This window comes from Triturus cristatus, chromosome 6 (assembly GCF_964204655.1).
Source record: "Triturus cristatus chromosome 6, aTriCri1.1, whole genome shotgun sequence".
Lineage (NCBI taxonomy): Eukaryota > Metazoa > Chordata > Amphibia > Caudata > Salamandridae > Triturus > Triturus cristatus.
This window is the reverse complement of record NC_140589.1, coordinates 193,166,478-193,184,943: the sequence shown is the minus strand read 5'-3', so window position 1 is coordinate 193,184,943 and position 18,466 is coordinate 193,166,478. Positions and strand designations below refer to the sequence as shown.

The 18,466-nt window shown below is 41.4% G+C and overlaps 1 protein-coding gene across 2 annotated transcripts in view; it reads left to right on the top strand.

The window, feature by feature from the left end:
• The window catches only part of LOC146816622 (cytochrome P450 2K4-like), a 312,169-nt gene that overhangs the window by 171,845 nt on the left and 121,858 nt on the right, over positions 1-18,466 (top strand). For both annotated transcript variants that reach the window (XM_085610496.1, XM_085610497.1), the window contains exons 6-7: positions 4,290-4,431; positions 10,181-10,365. In XM_085610496.1, the coding sequence (XP_085466622.1) occupies positions 4,290-4,431; positions 10,181-10,365 (327 nt within the window). The remainder of the gene's footprint in view (positions 1-4,289; positions 4,432-10,180; positions 10,366-18,466) is intronic.

Sequence of the window (18,466 nt, the reverse complement as noted above, 5' to 3'; positions counted from 1 at the left end):
CTTACATTTGTTGGCGTCACTGTCAATCTCATTTACGAGTTTCTTATGCAATTACGTGCTTTATTCGTCTTGTGTTTGTCCCTCTACTGGAGCAAATAACCAAATTATTTGTGTCCTTCTACTTCTCAACTTCTTGGAAATTACTTTTTTCATTTCTTGTAAGCTCTAACGAGAGTGCATTTGTATTTTCCAGTTGTCTCTTTATTGTGCGTCTCTTCCACCCTCTGCACTAGGAGTTGCTGTTTCTCGCTTGTGAGCTTCTCACCAACACCTGCTGTGATATACTTGCCCTCATGTGCTACTTCCCTCAGCTTGACATTGCTTTCTCTCTCTTTTCCAATTGCTTTTCTACCCTGTGAGTACAACATTATCCTTTCACTATTGCCTTTTTGCTTTTCTCTGCACCCTCACATGCGCCCTCATTATTTCTTCCCCCGCCATGTTCCTTGTGTTACTTCCAGTAGGGCCAGTAGAGGGCTTGAGTGCCACCTGGGGATTTATGATGATTCATTGTTAGCCCCGAGCACTGAGAACTATGTAAGGGCTTCTGTGGCTAACTAAGGTGCAGCTACAAATCTCTTAAGGGAGGCTGACATTTTGCAACAGCTTAGTGAGAGTATATGAGCACCAGAGCAGGGTTTCTGAAAGCTGGCTGAGGTAATAAAGGGCCCTTCTAAGGGTCTATAAGGGTAGAAGCAAATATATGAGGGGAAAGCTGTGGGCCCTCTTAACAGCTAGGATAAGGTTATAGAGTGCAGACTAAGTGATTTCTAGTGCCTAGTAGTCAACTAATTGGCTAGAAGCTTAGTAATGGTTGATAGAAAACTTTGTAGCAAGACACTGCACCAAAACCCCAAGCAAGCCTCTAGTCTTACTATTACTCCTGCATATATTGCTGAGGCAGGAGAATGTGCATGGTTTCCTGCTTCCCCTTTCTCTCTAGTACACATGGTCAGGGACGCTCTTCACTGGTCCAGGGGAGAGTAAAAAAACTGGTGTCACTTTCTCTGGAGAAGCTTCACAGAACCCAGAGTAATGTTCAGGAGCGGGTTCAGCCTAAATCTGACAGATATTAACAGGTGTTCTGATCCTTACCCCATTCCTTTCTGGATCCTTCTTAACTCTCCATGCCTGTGAAAAGGCTTAAGAATGAAGGTGGGGTTTCCATAGCTAGGCCACGTCATCTTTTTTTCCGTCAATGACGTTCAAGGAGCCAGCTCACTCTTTCCACCGCCCCTGTATGCCATTGTGGATACAAATTTAAGAAATGGCAGCTATTACAAAGCCAGAGTAAATATGTCTGTGAGTTAATCTCTACCCACGTAGCCCTGCCTCAACCCTCTAAAAGGTCTTTAAAAGGGGCTTCTGCTGGGTAGCAGAGACACATATCTGGACCTGTTTCATTGTCTTTGAAAGTAGCTTCCCTTGGCTTAATTACCAGGCAGTTGTTGGTGGCAGCTATAGAGATTCAAAGCTTGCCCTTTTCCTCCACAAGGACTTTTTTATTCCCCTGGCATTAGATTATTGTGTACTGTAGTGCTCACTCACCATGAAACTCAGAGCAGAAATCTTTATTAAAGGCTGGCTAAGGAGAACATGCTCTTATGTAAATTATATTAAGAAATGTATGCAGAACCATGGTAGGATAAGATATTAATTCCAGGCCATCTAAAATATGAGTGAGACAACCACGCTGATCTTGTACCATCTTCCAACTTAAAGTAGCAGTTTAAACAGAGTATATAGAATGCTCAAAGTGAAAAATAGACTACACATTTACGCACTTTAACAAAACAATTAATAGAGCAGTTTCTATTAGTTTCCAACTGAATCATAATATAATTTAGATTGAACATCACCCTTCTTAGTGCTACCTGTGTTCTCAGATGCTAGGCTGTGTGATACAAAGACAAACTTTGCACAGACTGCACATGTGAACATGCATGTTCTCATGTGTCCTGCACAGACCATCTTAAGCCAGCTCTACAGAGTAACTGATCATATTTAAGAGGTGGGCCTAGGAAGTCACAGATCATATTCATTGTAGCTGAGCATTGCAGTAGACTCCTTTGAGGGTCCCACGCCACAGCTGAGGTCCAAAAAACAGAAGTCCAAAAGCAACATAAATAAATAAATAAATAAATAAATAAATAAATAAGACTAGTAAACCTGAAGGATTTCATGGGTGCAGACCTACTCTTATCTTTTTGTATACTGATAAACATTTGGCCACTTTGTCAAGGCAAAATCTGATTAGTGATGGCGGAAGCACCTCTACAGTTCTGAGACCATGATGGTGTACCTATTTTGTCACTGAAATATACGTATACGATCTTCATGGTTGCTACTTTCTTATTTTGCAAGGAGAACAGCTGTGCACGTTGACATCTTTTTATTTTTGTTTATAGTAATGAAAGTTAAAAACACTAGCCGGAGGGTGGTGCCAGACATGGAAAGGAATTGACTATAATTAGCTATTACCTCACTCGGGCATTTGATGACATCTCCATAAGTGATGCTCACATGAAAACTCCGCTTTGCTTCCAGAGCTCCACTATAGAGAAAGGGGGTGGATGGAGGACGAGAGAATGGGAGGATAACTACATGTCCTCCCAAATTAATACCAATTCAAAAAATGATGTGGCATTTTGGAGGAAAACAAAGTAACATTTACCCCTCAACCACCAAAAGTTAAGGATCTAAAAAGATCCTTAACAGGTGATGGAAGGAAAGCTTCCATCAAGTCTAACCACTAGCAGTACTTTGCAGCTCACATGCTTCTAAGAGCAAGAGTAACACTGCTAACCCATTATAATATTACAATGTAATTGGACTGTATATCTTCAATTTCTGTAAAATGCTATATCAAAACAAAAAAAGCAAACAATGAAAAACTCCACAGTGAAGGACACATGCTAAGATGAACATGAGAGCAAAAGGGTGATCTCACAAAGCAAGTGTGAACACATAGAAGGTGTGTGGTCGACAGGCAGATACACACCAGTCAGTTTACCTGTACTTGTAGAAGGGAAAGGTTTTCCTCAGACAATGGCCAGGAGAAAGCTCAGTTTTCACGTCTTTGGACTTCCTGCCCTGGCAGAAGGCTTCCACATGGCCAAGGTCAGCAGCTGGTAAGACCAGTCAATCGACAGCAGTGCAGTAGACTTTTTCACGCTTTGTGCAAATTGGAATCACCCAGCTACAGGTTCACGAGGTGCAGAAGCAAGGTCCATGCAGATCTGTGTCATTGAAGCACTTTAAGATTTTCAAGTGAGGACTCAACTTACATTCACAGCCCCTTGTGTTGAGCAGCAGCCACTGAGTTAATCCTTCCTCAGAGAGGATCCGTGGCTGTGCTCATTTCCTTGTTTGTTATAGAATGCATTGTATTGCATGGTGTCCAAGTGTCATCACTAAAAGAGGTACATAAAATGGTCTCTTCTGGTGTGTGTGTACCTTGGGAAAACATGTCTGGTGGAAGAACTGGGATATGATAAATTCTTGGGATTTCAGTGGGCAGCCATCCTCCATCTATCACACTTCATTTGCACAGAAATGCCAAATATAGCTATTTCTGATGGCAGACTGACCATAGACCATTGTTTGTGACCACCTGTTGCATGTGCTCTGGTGTTTAGAATTAGCTGGGTAATCGCACACATTGAATTATCAAGAAAATTATCATTTGTTAAAAAATAATAAACACAAAGTGATACCTGTTACGAACGTAAACATACAGGGCAGGTAGGTATCACACATGGGTGGATATACTGCATTGCAAATCTATATTACTTGTGCCACCACCTAAGCCTTTGTGAAAAGGGTCAAGGGTGTGTACCATGATTAGAAGTGACTAGAGAAGTTAAGAGATGATCTGTAGACCATGTTATTTTGTGTCAGTATCAAGTAGTGAGTGAGTGATGAAGTAAGTGAGTAAACGAGAAAGTTAAAAACAGTAATTAACAAAAGCAATGGGATCCATTTGATTTGTATCAAAGATTAGATCCCTTTCTGATGACATACTAATATATATTGATCACAAATTATATGCAATTGATAAGCATGTTATTGGTAAACTAATCTTTGAGCGATCAGAGTTACTAGATCTTGCAGAGAACATGTGCTCAGAGATCTGAACAACTTTTCCAAGTGTTCCGGGCATCATTCAGTGACATACGGACATGGTCACTCACTGTTACAAAAGAATTCTTGGGATTTCAGATGTAGGCATATGCACTCTTACAACTAATTGTGAATGTTAACTGGAACATTGTACTTTTTATCCACAGGAGAAAGTTAATCCAAATTCGTATTTCCATGAACGCAACTTGTTAAGTGTGGTGACCACCTTGTTTACAGCAGGAACAGATACCACTTCCTCCACTCTCCGTTGGGGCTTCCTACTCATGATGAAATACCCAGACATTCAGAGTAAGGGATCCCATGATGATTACCAGAGAAAGATCTGACAGAATACACATTGGTGATGTAACTGTAAAACATATGTCTTCAAATATGGATGTTTTGTTTTATTCAGGACCATGCATTGGCATTGAAATAGATTTTGAACGTTAAGCACTACTTTTACCAGTTTGGTCACAATCTGCATTTTGTTCCATCAGCTGCAAAATTAGGTGGTGCACCATTGTGTGAAAAGGCACCCATTTCAAGAGGAGGCAATAATTTCATAAGGACAAATGAACAGCAAATACATTTTGCCACTCTTCTCCAGTGAAGGCAATACTCTTTAGGAAAACACAAAACACAATATTTGGCAGAAAATGCCAAGCAATTAATATAGCCTTTCACCCATTAACCTCCTGAGTTTATGAGTTTAAATTTACTAGATCTAATAGTTTACTACACCATGGGCTTGCTCAAGACACAGCTTTAGTTCATAGTGCAGAATCCCTAATTCATTTTTGTCAGTACGCCACACATTTGCTCATGAGAAATTAAAGGATCACCTTGAAATCATTGAAACTCAAGGACATTTGAAGAAATGTTCTCCTCTGCCACAGTTATGTTATGTGGATTTGTAGCGCGTGGCTAATCACACTTGAGGGTATTGAGATGATGAGTAGGACAGAACTGAGGAGGGAGGAGGAGATCATGCCTGTTGTGCCTGGAAGAGTCATGTCTTGAGGTTCCTTCAGAAGTCCATGATGGAGAGCGAGGTTCTTGAGTGTTTTAGGAGGTCATTTTTGGTTTTGGCTGCAAGATATTAGAAAGAGTGTCTTCTGCTTCAGGTTTTCTTGATGCACAGGAGGTGTGCTCTTGCCTGGGACTCAGATTGAAGGTGTCTGGCGGTTTGGTAGAAGTTGAGGTGGTGGTTGAGAAAAACTGGACCAGTGTTGTGGAGAGCCTTGTAGGCGTGGGTGAGTAGCTTGAACTACATCTTTCTTGTACTGGGTGCCAGTGAAGATTGCTGAGGTGTGGATAGGTATGGTTATTTCGTGGGATGCTAAGGATGAGTCTGGGGATGGTGTTCTGGGCGGTTTGGAGACAACATATGACATGGGCTGGGATTCCGAAGCAGAGAGCGTTTCCATAATCAAGTCTACTTGTGATAAGGGCCTGGGTGATTATTTTGTTGATGTTTAGTGGGATCCACTTGAAAATCTTGCGTAGCATTTGCAGGATGTGGAAGCATGTTGAGAAGACAGCATTGATCTCTCTGCTTATGGAGAGCTTGGTGTCCAGGATGATCCCGAGGTTCTAGGCATAGTTTACACAGGTGATTGAGGGCCAAGTTCGGAGGGCCACAAAAAAGCATCCATGGGGGAGGTTTGTTTTGCCAAAGATTAGGACTTTGGTTTTGTCTTTGTTGAGCTGGAGGCAGTTGTTTTTAATCCAAGGATAGGTGTTGCTCATGCAGTTGATGAAGTTTTTATTGACAGTGCTAGTTGAGTCAGTAAGAAAGAGGAGGAGCTGTGAGTCATTGGTGTAGTATACAATTTTGATGATGTGGGCTCTGATGAAGGCCATAAGGGGTGTCATGGAGATCTTAAAGAGTGTTCAGCTGAGTGACAATAATTGAGGGACTTCGCAGATGAGTTTCTTGGCTTCTGAAGTCTAAGGGGCAATGTAACTTGTTAAGCTCTGTCCGTGAGGAAGGAGGATATCCACTTGATAGCCGGTCCACAGGTACCAAAGTGCTGTAGCTTTCTGATAAGTGAAATGTTCAAGACCGTATCTTTGAGGAGGATCAGTGCGGCCATTTCTCCTCTGTCGAGGATGCTTCTGCTGTTATTGGTGGCCTCAATATGAGCTGTCTCTTTGCTGTGATTGGTGCAAAAGACTGATTGAGATCTGTCTAGGACTTGATGGAGTTCTAGGTGGTCTGTGAGTTAGGTATTGATGGCTTTCTCAATTACTTAAGATGGAAAAAACAAGAAGAGTTCACTAATCAAAAGAGCAGACAGATGACATTTCTTACCTGCCAAACCCACCCTTGTACCTGAAACACCTGTTTATAGTCATAGTACTAGATCAAAGCCCTTAGAAACATCAAAGTGAACTGTTAAGATGGGCATAAACAGGATATTAAATTAGCACAAACCAATTTTTGCAAAAGTGCAGAACTGGAATTAAGCAAACTGAACTGTTTCAATATAACTCCTAAAGTTTAGTTACCTAGAATTGCAAATCACATCACTTTTGGATTAAACTTTAATGTGTCTTGGGCTAAAGCAAAATATACATATTTTCTTTAGATTAAATATGCACACCTTTAACATATTAATGCTGTTCACAGGGGCTATCGCAGTTGATAGTCCCTACCGAATTGCAGTCCCTATATGTCTATAAGAACATTCCAAATTGTGAGGCAGAATTTTCAAGAATACAAAGAGAAGAACAGAAATAAAAATGAAAGAATGATGGTCAAGAAGACCTAGGTCAGCCATTATTGTTAGAGGCCCATCCCAGTTAAATTGGTGCAACCCAAAGATGAGGATATTTAAAAAGATTCTAATGCATACCATGGCTTGACTAGGCAGGCTTTGAAGTCTATTGCGGCCAACAAGGCTCCTTAAACAGAAATGTCTTTATTGTGAAAAATCCATTTAGCAGCTCCTATATTCTATCTATGTCATCTTCCACTGTATCTTCATGTCAGATAGGGTGAGACCACAAATATATGCGGAAGGAAGACACATGAGCTGTGGAATCCTCACCTTTCCTCTTTCTACTGTTCTGGCTTTCAGTGTATCTACATTTCCATGACCATGTGATCCACAAGAGAAGGGTTAAGGAAATCCTGTATTATGTCTCCCAGACATAGCCTTACAGTGGCATAAAACAAAATGATGGGCACCCACAAAATCTGTTGAGGGGCCCTCAAGACTACTTTATCTCACAGATATTCTTCTACCCCGGCCTATATGGAGGCTCCCTAAAGGGGTGGGTACTCCTGAATGGGTGGGAGCATGGGCTTATGTTATGCCTCTGTAGCTTCAGTGATCAAAGCAACACTGTATGGATTCTCCATTGAACAGTGTTTCACAGTAAATATTGTGTTAAATGTATTCAGCATAGTCATTGATGATTTAAATGGATTTTACATGTCTCAAGTTTTTTTTTTTTAATTTTCATAAAGCATAGTCTGAGACTTTCAAGTTGGCAAAAACAAATCAATTTCAAACAAAGTGGGAGTCAGTAACAAAATGTCTTTGAGTTTTTGTTGCTCTGCTTTAAAAGACTCAATTATACATTGTTAGCATACTGACTGCTTTGAAGTGTACCATATAATGTATTTAACATTTGGTCAGGGTCTTCTGCTTATCACACATTACCATTGCTAGCTGTAATTTCATCTTATCTCTGGTTTGCATGAAAAGTTCTCACTATAAGCTACTTTGCTGGAAGGGTAGACAATCTATCAAATATGTATCTTGTATGTGTGCTATTTTTGTTACCACAGTTGTTGCTTTGGTAAAATTTAATGTCTGTCAGAAAAACCATTAGATGTCATTATTGGTTGGTGAAAAATAAGTTTGAGAAAATATTCACAGCTCTATGAATGATCATCCTATAATGTTGTCATTCTCATCACACAGTGAAATGACATTCATAACCACAAACTGACTACTTCATCACAATCATGTTCTGCCGACAATGGCGGCCAGGCCTTTACTCCAACAACTGGTGGGACATGGAATCTGGGGTCTAATAGTGGTGAGACTTGATCAGTGGGGTGACATAATGGCTTCAGTGTACTGTCAAAGGGATTTGAGAAACAACATTACTATGAGTTTCTCCATGTCCTGTTGCATCTGGCTGCAGATTGTAGTCCTAGTTAAGTCACAAAGAAAAGCACTTTGGTTGATACCAAATTACGCTGCTCTTGAACATAGAGAAAACGGGAAGAAAAGAATACAGGAAATTATGTCAGAAAATCATTGATTTTTTATTGTACATTTTTTTATTGATTTTTAACATGTTCAATACAGTTAAACATCGGCAATGGCTTTAATCTTGAGATGCATACTTAGGCATACAAAGGTATTATAGGCTAGTCCGATGTCCATTTATAGCTGCAGTCTCTCGCAGTTGCGTTAACGAGTCAATGTGTGTCCTACATAGTGCATGGGTGATGATGTGAGGCTGGGGTATGCTGGGTTTTCCTAGCCTGCTGAGACGAAGTGACGGGGCTTAGTCTATTCTCTGTCATCATGAGTATTATGAACTTACTGTGCTAGTGTGTGGCTGCGTTCTCAGTCCCTCTCTGGTTGTGGTTAGGTATCTGAATTGTATCCAGAACTAAACATCTGGGTGCTAAACTGGGGTATTAATGCGGGATCAGTAGGGAAGGATGATGGGGGGAGTGAGCGCAGATGGGAGGGGTCAGTAGGTCCTCCATGGCAGCGTGCGTTGTTGTTCTAGTAACCATTAAGCTGTGGTGCGAGGGGGGTTTGGGGAATAGCCTAATTTACATCATGGGTTCATGGGCTGTATCTGGTGGCGTGGGTCCTGGGGAAGTGTCTTCCATGGACAGGCGTGCTCGCACAGCAGATTTGCTGGCTGGCAGGGTTGGCATGACAGACGTCAGTTGGATATTAGTGGTCTCTGAGAGTTCTACACGTGTGGTGTGCTGGGCGATCTGGTATAGGATTTGCGCCCATTCCATAGATATGTGGTACTTACGGGTGCCCTTTGTTTCCTCTTCCTGGATCTCATCTTCTTCTGCCAAGCACCATTTTTTAATGGCTCCGGCCCAAGCTTCCACCGGGGGTCCTCCTGGAGTTCTCCAATGCATGGCTATGGCTCGCATTGCTAGGAGTAATAACAGGGACGCGAAGCGTAGCTGTATCTCATCTATTTTTCGCCTCAGAAACACTCCCAGCGTGCACGCCTCCCATGTGTCGATCCCTGGGATAGTGCCGATTAATCTGAGGGTATCGTGGACCAATAGTGTTGCAGTGTGGGACACATCCCGAACATGTGCTGAAAGTCTGCTGCAGGGGCCTGGCATCTGGGGCATGCAAATTGGGTGTCTGGGTAATAACTCTGTAAGCGCTGTGGTGTTAAATATGCTCGGTGTAAAATGTTGAATTTGATATTTTTGAAGCGTGCTTTTCTGGAGACTTTTTTGGGGTACCCCAGGGCTTGTGCCTACTCTTTGTCATGCCGTGACCTATTAATGTCGTCCTCCCATACTTGACTCAGGGAGATCAGTGGCTTGAGTGTTAGTTCTTGGACCGCTTTGTAAAGCCATGTGACGAGGTGCCTGCCCGCCCCCATGTGCAGTATAGTGTGTATGACTGGATGCGTCGGTGGTTCAACAGCTTGTGGGTCCCAGTATGGGCGGCTACTAGTCAGGAGTCGTCGGTGTAGGAGGAACTGTCCAGGGGGAAGATTGTATTCGTCTACTAGTAGCTCATATGCTCGTAGTTGGCCTCCTTCAAATAGGGACTCCCATTCCATTGTCTGTCCAGCCATGCAGTGTTCTCACCGTGTAGTGACCCTCCTCAGAATATCATTGATTATATGAACTGTGTTTGTGAGTCTATTTTCAGCCATTGAGTGATAGTATCATTTTCATAATCTGAAAGTTTGACAATAATCACTTCAAACATTTATGTTCTTATTTACCCGGAATATGAACTATAAAAATTCATTCAATTTGTGATAACATTCTAACTAATGGACAGATTACACATTTGTTACATTTGTTCAGGAAAGGTCCAAGAAGAGATTGAAACATTGATAGGCTCAGGACAGCCTAATATTGGACATCGGAAGCTCATGCCATACACAAATGCTGTGATCCATGAGGTTCAGAGATTTGGCAACATTCTGCCTTTAAGTTTGCCTCGGGAGACAACAGTGGATACCACATTCAAAGGCTATTTCATACCGAAGGTGAGATTGATTTTAACATTTTCTGAAGTACACATACATGACAGTATTACTACTTCCACATTTGTGAGAGTAAATAAATAATAAATCCCAAGTATCTTACACACTTTAAAGAGAAGTGTACTGTAGGTATGAGTGACAACTGATGTGGATGATGGATTAGAGGAGTTACCATGAAGATATACCTGAGAGTGTATGTAAGTGAGATTGTTTGACTGGTGTCTATCAGATTTATTGTGCCTACGAGTTCCTTCAAGGGAACTACTCTACTCTCTGCAGTAGAATCCTCTCCCTGGCCATCCCTGCAGTAGAGGATGCTACTGCAGATGTGGGGAAGCAATGCAGAATCTTCTCGCTCTACCCGCTTCTGAAGAAGCAATTGGTAGGCTATGTACTGTAGGTCACCACTGAAGGATTACCATCTCTCTAGGTGAAATAGTAATACCAGGGATGTCGCATTAGTCTATGAGAAGGATCTTTTTTCAATACTTCTTTTGCAGTAAGTCCAGCTGTGACTATGCTGTCTATCTGATGTGTGCACTTTATTTATTTACTGAGGGCAGGAAAAGGCTATCTTTACGAAAGTGACACCCCGTTTAAGACATTTGTAATTAGTATGATCGAACCACGCATGCCATTGCCATGCAGTCTTTGAAAATGCAAGCTTTACAATCATGCCTCTTTACCATACATGCCTTTACCACACAAACCTTTACAATGATGATGCCTTTTCACGAAAATGTAAGTATTTCACAGGTGAGTATAAAGCCTTTTTATATATATGCATATATATATATATATATATATATATATATATATATATATATATATATATATATATATATATATATATATATATATATATATATATATATATATATATATTCACTGAAAAAACCATAGGTTTCACACATGTTATAGTTAGCGGAAATTTTACTGATAAAAAACCAATGAAATTCCCCCGTTATAGTTAGTGCAGGCAACTATAACTCACGCGACCGCAATCCTCTGCTGATGCTAATACTGTATTTAGACACTTATTTGCCCATGTCTTCTTCCATACATTTTTAGCTATATATATATTACAAATATTTTTTTTTCATAAAGACACATATGCCATCAGCAGAAGATTGCGGTCGCGTGAGTTATAGTTGCCTGCACTAACTATAACGGGGGAATTTCATTGGTTTTTTATCAGTAAAATTTCCGCTAACTATAACATGTGTGAAACCTATGGTTTTTTCAGTGAATTTGCAAGGTTTTTTAAATGCTAATTCCTAACTATAACGTGTGTGAAACCTATGGTTTTTTCAGTGAATTTGTACGGTTTTTTAAATGCTAAGTTACTTTACGCCATTCGTGGCGTGCGCGCCCACTTAATGCAGTTCGTTCCGTGCGCACCGCGTGCCCACGTGCCCACGTTACGCTAGATGGGCCATGTACGCACAATGCGCTTCGCGCACCGTGCGCACATGGTGGACATATGATGCACTTCGTTTTGAAAGGTAATATTTTAATTTTTCGTATATTTCATAAGCCATGCACAAATGGTGCCCTTCGGGCACCATTTGCACACAGGGTGGAGAGAGTGTGGATAATTTTTTTTTTTATTATTTTTTTTTAAAATATTTTAGTTTATCTCAGGTGTAATAAGCCATGCACAATTGGTGCCCTTCGGGCACCAATTACACACGGGGTAGAGAGAGTGTGGATAATTTTTTTTTTTTTTAAATCTTTTACCGTACGGGTACGGTAAGCGTAATCGGCGAAATTACCGAAAAAATAAAAATTCCGTTTTTGTCCTTGGGGGATCTTTGGGGACTCCCTCAACATGGCTATGTGTGTGGGAGCTGTCTAAACAGCCCCTTTACATGTTTTTGGGCTTTATATTTTAAAAATCACTCTCAGTGCGAGAGAGAAAATGGCGGCCGCCGCTTCCTGGTTTCGGCCGATTCGAATGTTTACTTAGATCTAAGAGCCAATCAGAATCGCGCTCGCGCACGCCACCGTACGCGTACGGTAAGCGTACCGTAAGCGCACCGTAAGCTGGCTCAGATATATATATTGATTTAAAGGCTATTTTCTCAGAATCTACTGAACAGATTTACACCAAACCTACAAAAGGCACTTCCTTGACCTGAGGACTACCTCTCTGCCAAATTTCTAGTAATTCTGTTCAGCCGTTCGGGCTGTAGCCCTGTCTAAAGGTCCTATGGAAAAATGCATGGGAAAAATGCGTTTTGGGACCCCCCTTTTATCTCAGCCCCCGCTTGACGAATCCCCCCGAGACTTTCAGGGTAGGAGCGGAGCGTAGCGCCCCACCTATTTTGAAAAATTCGCGAGGATTCGTCGATCGGCGCCAAAGTTATTCAAAATAGAATGTTGCGGATTTCCTATGGAAACGTGGTCCTAACTATAACTACCTACTGGCGACCGCCAGTAGGTAATATGCATATATATATATATATATATATATATATATATATATATATATATATATATATATATATATATATATATATATATATACGTACATTCAACTTCTACTGGCGGTCGCCATTAGGTAGTAATAGTTATGATGCAGTTTATATAGGAAGAGTGTTTTTTCATTTGCCAATAAATTTGGCGTTGTTTGGCGAATCTATCTGAAATCTTAAAAACTAGTTTGACTCACTTCAGCGGCTGTGTTAAAAATATTGTAGTGATCCGTCAAGCGGGGGCCGAGAAATAGAGGGGGTATAAAATGCTTTTTCTTCATGTTAATTTCCAAATCAAACTTTAGACACAGCAACAGCTCGAACTGCTAAACAGGATTGCACCAAATTTGACAGAAAGGTGACTCTTGCTCCAGAAAGCACTCTTTTTGTTCAATTGTGTAAATCCATCTCAGTAATTGCTGAGAAACTTAAAGATTTTTCAGATATTGAATGGAGGCCGCGGTGGATCCATGACCCCTCCTGATCTCTTGCCTGAGATCTGATTGGCTTCCAACACTTCGAACCAGGAAGTGTTGGCAGCCATCTTGTAACTCGGTTGAACCGAGTCACAAGCAAAATTCCCCAGGGCCAAAAATACTTTTTTTCTATTTTTGGCAGGAGTTATGCTTTGTTACCTGCCCCTGGGTGGGCCAGGTCCCTGGGGCATTATGAAAATATAGGAGTGGGCATATAGGCCCCCCTCCACACCTCGAGCTATTCAAAGTCCCGGGTCCACCTCCTCCCTGGGGCAGTCACTTAATTATATGCAGGAGAGCCTTGCAGCTTCCCTGCCACTTCGGAGACTGTCACCTCCCAGGCGCACTTAACATTAGGAATGCGGGGGGCCAGTTCAGCCTCCCATAGCACCGGGTACTGCCACCTCCTTGGGGCACACACATTCTTTATTAAAAAGCAATGCATGGGAGGCCCTATGGCTTCTCCTACTGGCAATTCATTTTTCTCTTACTTCCCAAAACATTCAACACTAACATCTTAAACAAATACTCTCTAATAGATACAGTTCAACTCATTTATTTTTTTCATCAATGTGATACTCCTTTTAATCAAACTCTCATATACATCTTCATTTCCAATGTACATTTTCAAAATAATTACAAAGTTATATACATACCAATGAATTCAGTTTGTAGATTATATTGTTGTTTTGTGCTCTTTCTGTATAGTTTGGAGACTGTTAAGATTTGTAAAAACTAAGCACAAGATTTGTACCCCACTCTCATACAAAGCAAGTCTAAAATGGCAACCACTTCAACTTTTCACTGTATCATCATGAGAAATGAAATCATGTCTTTAATTTTAGACTAATGCATCTGAATGGTTGGCATCTGTTAGCCCTTTCCCTCTCTTTCAAAATGAGGTTCCTGGCCCTACATTTTTCTGATGTTTTCACAATCATTGTGGAATAATCGTGAAACAAATAGGAGCTCAAATCCATATCTAGCTTCATTTTTGTTTTACTTTAAATACTACACAGCAGTTTATTACATAGTCCTGAGTTGGAAATTAAAACTTGCTATCACTCCTCAACTTTTCAAATAAATGTTCTGTCTCTTTAACACCCTTGTCCCCCAATGCAGTCTTAGCTCAGTGTAGCTAGAAACCCAGTGGAACCAGTAGGTCAAAAGTTCACAGCATATTCTAGAAAGAACATTCTGCTTTCAAATAATATACAGCAGGTGTGCTTTACTCCACAGATGCAAAAACATTTCTTTGTCTGTATTACAATTCTTTTTTAAACAACAGCCAATAATAAGACTTCTTTCTGAGCCATCCAACACACTACCCAACTTTATTAACTTTCAAGCTGACAGCATCCAATGACATATGTATATATAGTTTTGGTAAAAGAAACACTACCATTTTAATTGATTTTTCTCTGAAAAACTACTTCATTCAGCTCCAGCCTTCTCCTGACTACTATTGCTCCTTCACTTCAAAATGCTTATAGTATGGATTGTTGGGTACAGCTACATCTATTGGGCTAAGGAAGCTGCAAAAAAGAGAGGTACTGAGAGATACTTGGGCTTGCTAAATGTACATATTATTTGGTTTGGCCAGAGAGGGTTAAAGTTTGTTCAGTTCATGTTTTTTGGCTAAATCCATTGTGGATTCCCAAGCTCCTCGCCTCATGATTGCGTACTGTGGTGGCAATGACCTAGGCACATTGATGATTTAATGCTTGAAATCCTAATGAAAGAAAACTTTGCAGAACTGATGTCGCTTTTCACACACACTGCCATGATGTACTCTGATAAATGCCAAAGACAGAAATGGAAGTGGCCAAATCAATTCTATCCACAGATCGACAAAGTCAGAAGACATGTTAATAAAACTGTTTCTCCATGGCTCACAGACCATCGCATGTGCTGTATCTTTAACAACAACCAGCAATTGACATGCATGTGATTTATAGAAATGATGGAGTGCACTTTACAGATGAAGGCAAGAGGGTGTTTCTAAGTAACTTGAAACTCTGCATCCAGTCTTATGTGTAGCAGCCATATACATACAACCAACACAAGTGTTTTTCTGAAGTTTTTTTTCTCTTTACTTTTTGGGGATCATCTCGTCGACATCCCGAACCCCATGGCCACTCCGCGAAAACAGAAAACAAAAGCAGACATTTAATGGCCACCAACACATCCAAAAATAATATCTAATAAAATACATCCTGAACATTGTCTTCCACACATTACACTATACATACTTCTTTCAAAGCATGTTTAAACTCATATTTTTGTACTAAGTTTCTTCAAAAACTATCTTTCAGACATATGTTCCATTTTCGCGGTTATTCGGACGTCGCGATAATGCCGTTAACCGTGACGATCGTGCCTTTCCCATAAAGTGAAATCACATATATGCACACACATTACAGTATTCTACACACTAAAGGTTTATTAATGTACACTTCAAACCATCTCTAAAACCTTTTTTCCTTTTTGACGGTGACTCCGGATATCGCGATGACATCAGTAAATACGATCCACGCTGGTAGCTCGCAAAAGCGGAGAGCAAAAGCAGGATTTCAAGACCCACCACATAAAAAAATTATAAATATATAGTTAATTCTAGCCATCACTGTGGATAACTCACTACACAAATGACTCTATAAAAACATTTATCAGAATCTCAAAATAATATAATGTGTATTAATGATTCACTGATATATTTTTGTAATATTTTCACCAATATTCATGATGACGGCGATAGTTGCTACATCCCCATGATGGCACACCCGGGGGCAGCACTGGCAGTCCTTATGTGGACGTGAAGTTCGTGCGCAATTAAAAAAAAAAAATTGGATACATACCTTTTGTCACTAGCACCTCCATTTCTCAACCGTGGGGTAAGAGTATCTCCACCCTGACCCCTTATGTGGGCTTTCACACAGATTTTCAGCCTGGAGAACTATTCCCCACAACTTTCTATTCATGTTGCAACCAACCAATCAGAGCATTCCACTTGGCACATGCATCTGCAATTCTTCGCGAAACCTCAGCGAAATAACCGTGGCCAGAGATATCACTATAATTTTAAACTTGCGTTTCTCAAAAACTACTGAACAGATTTACATCAAATAAGCAAAAGTAACTTCCTTGAACTGACATCTACCTCCCTACCGTTCAGTGGCTCAGGCTGTAGAGGTGAATAAATGTTCCTCTGGGACTTATTAACGCAACCTTATTTTGTGCCCTAAATTCCCAGTGCCCACTGCACAGATCATACCCAAACTTTCCCAATCAACAGTAGCCACGTGACACTTTTCTGGCAAAGTTTCGTGCAGATTGGTTAAACGATGCCTAAATTATAGCCAAGTCAATAATTATTTTCCTATGGAAACTAGGTCCTAAATATAACTACCTACTGGTAAATGCAATTATATATATATTTCCTACTGGTGTTCACCAATAGGTAGGTATAGTTAGGACCGTGTTTACATAAAAAAAGCTTTTTTGACTTGCCTATATCTTTGACGTTGTTTCCTGAATCTTCACAACATTTTCTCCAAAAAGTGCCCTGAACCTCGCTGTGCAGGGAGAGTTTCAGGGCGATCCATGAAGTCGAGTAAAAGGTGGATAAAAAAAGTGTGTTTCCCATGTTAATTCATTTAGACACGCCTGCAGCCCAAACTGCTGAATTAATTACACCAAATTTGGCAGAAAGCTAGCTTTCAGTCAATGGATTGTGCTTTTTGTTATTTGGTGTAAATTGCTTCACTAGTTTGTGAGATATTAAAGGAATTTAGGATTTTTATATCTACGATCGCAATGTCTTCGTGAATACTGACAAGCTTGTGCAGAGATCTGCTTAGCTTTGATTGGCTGCCAACACTTCAACCAAGAAGTGTTGGCAGCCATCTCAGGACTCGGCTTCAGCCGAATCCCACTAAACATATGCAGTAAAAGAAAAGATGGCAGGGTAGGAATACCCTGAGGGACTCCACCAAGGCAAAAAAGCACTTTTTTATAAAACATTTGCTGCAAAATTGTGACGAATTTGCAGCAAAAATGAAAAAAGAAATACAAGAGCAGTCTCCTGCAGTGCCCACATGTAAAAAACTAAAGGAGGTGGGCACACAGGGCCACCATCCTTGGGCATTTTTATGCCCCGGGGAGCGCCACCTTCTTAGGGCTTATTTTTTTATTATTGTGGGGGGCCATGTGGACATCCCTAGGCTTTGGGCTTAAATTAAAAAAATTGTGCTGAGGGTCAAGCAGACCCCCTTACGACCACCATCTCCCTATAGTAAAAAGAAAAATACAGGGGTTGCACCACGACCTCCCTGATGCTAAATAGAAAGAAATGGGTGCTGCCTCATGGACCCCTCCTGCGCCCTGGGGACCACCACCTTCCTGGGACTAAATATTAATTGGGGGCCTTGGGGACCTCCAGGTCCTCTGAACACCCACCTCCCTGGGGTAAATAACTTTAAAAAGTGGGAGGGAGGCCAAGCAACTCAGTCCATAAATGGCCCCAGGGACCACCACCTCCCTGGGGTTAAATTGATAGTAATTAGGGGCCTCATCAACCCCACCGGGCTCTGGAGACCCTGGAGACCACCACCTCTCTGGGACAAACAACTTTAAAAAGTGGAAGGGGGGTCATGCAGCCTCCCTACCAAGCTATATACAGAGACCACCACCTCCCCAGGGCTCTTGAAAAGTAAAGAAGGGGGCCATGTGGGTCACCTCCTGGAGCCACTTATGGACCTGAGGACTGCCACCTCTAGGGCCGGCTCCTGCTATGTCCCGGGGTGCACACCCCTAGGACATAGCTGTTTGCTTGGAGGGAGCTGACAGCCCCTTCCAAGCAAAAACACTCCGGTTCCAGTGGGCGGAAGCTGTCAAAGTGCTCCTGCCCGCTGGAAGCAAAGGTTGAATCTTGTTTCCGGGCCACATACACGTGGGCAAGGAAAGAGATTACATTATTGCTCTTGCACACAGGGAGCTGCATTTCCAGCATTTCCCTCAGGAGGCAGGGAGCCAGCTGGGATCGCAGAGGCTTTAGGCGCACCCCATGGTCCCATAGCACACTGAGCACCCTGGGTAGCCTCCAGGGCACATAGGTAAACAAAGCCAGGCCACGGGGGACAGAATCCCCGG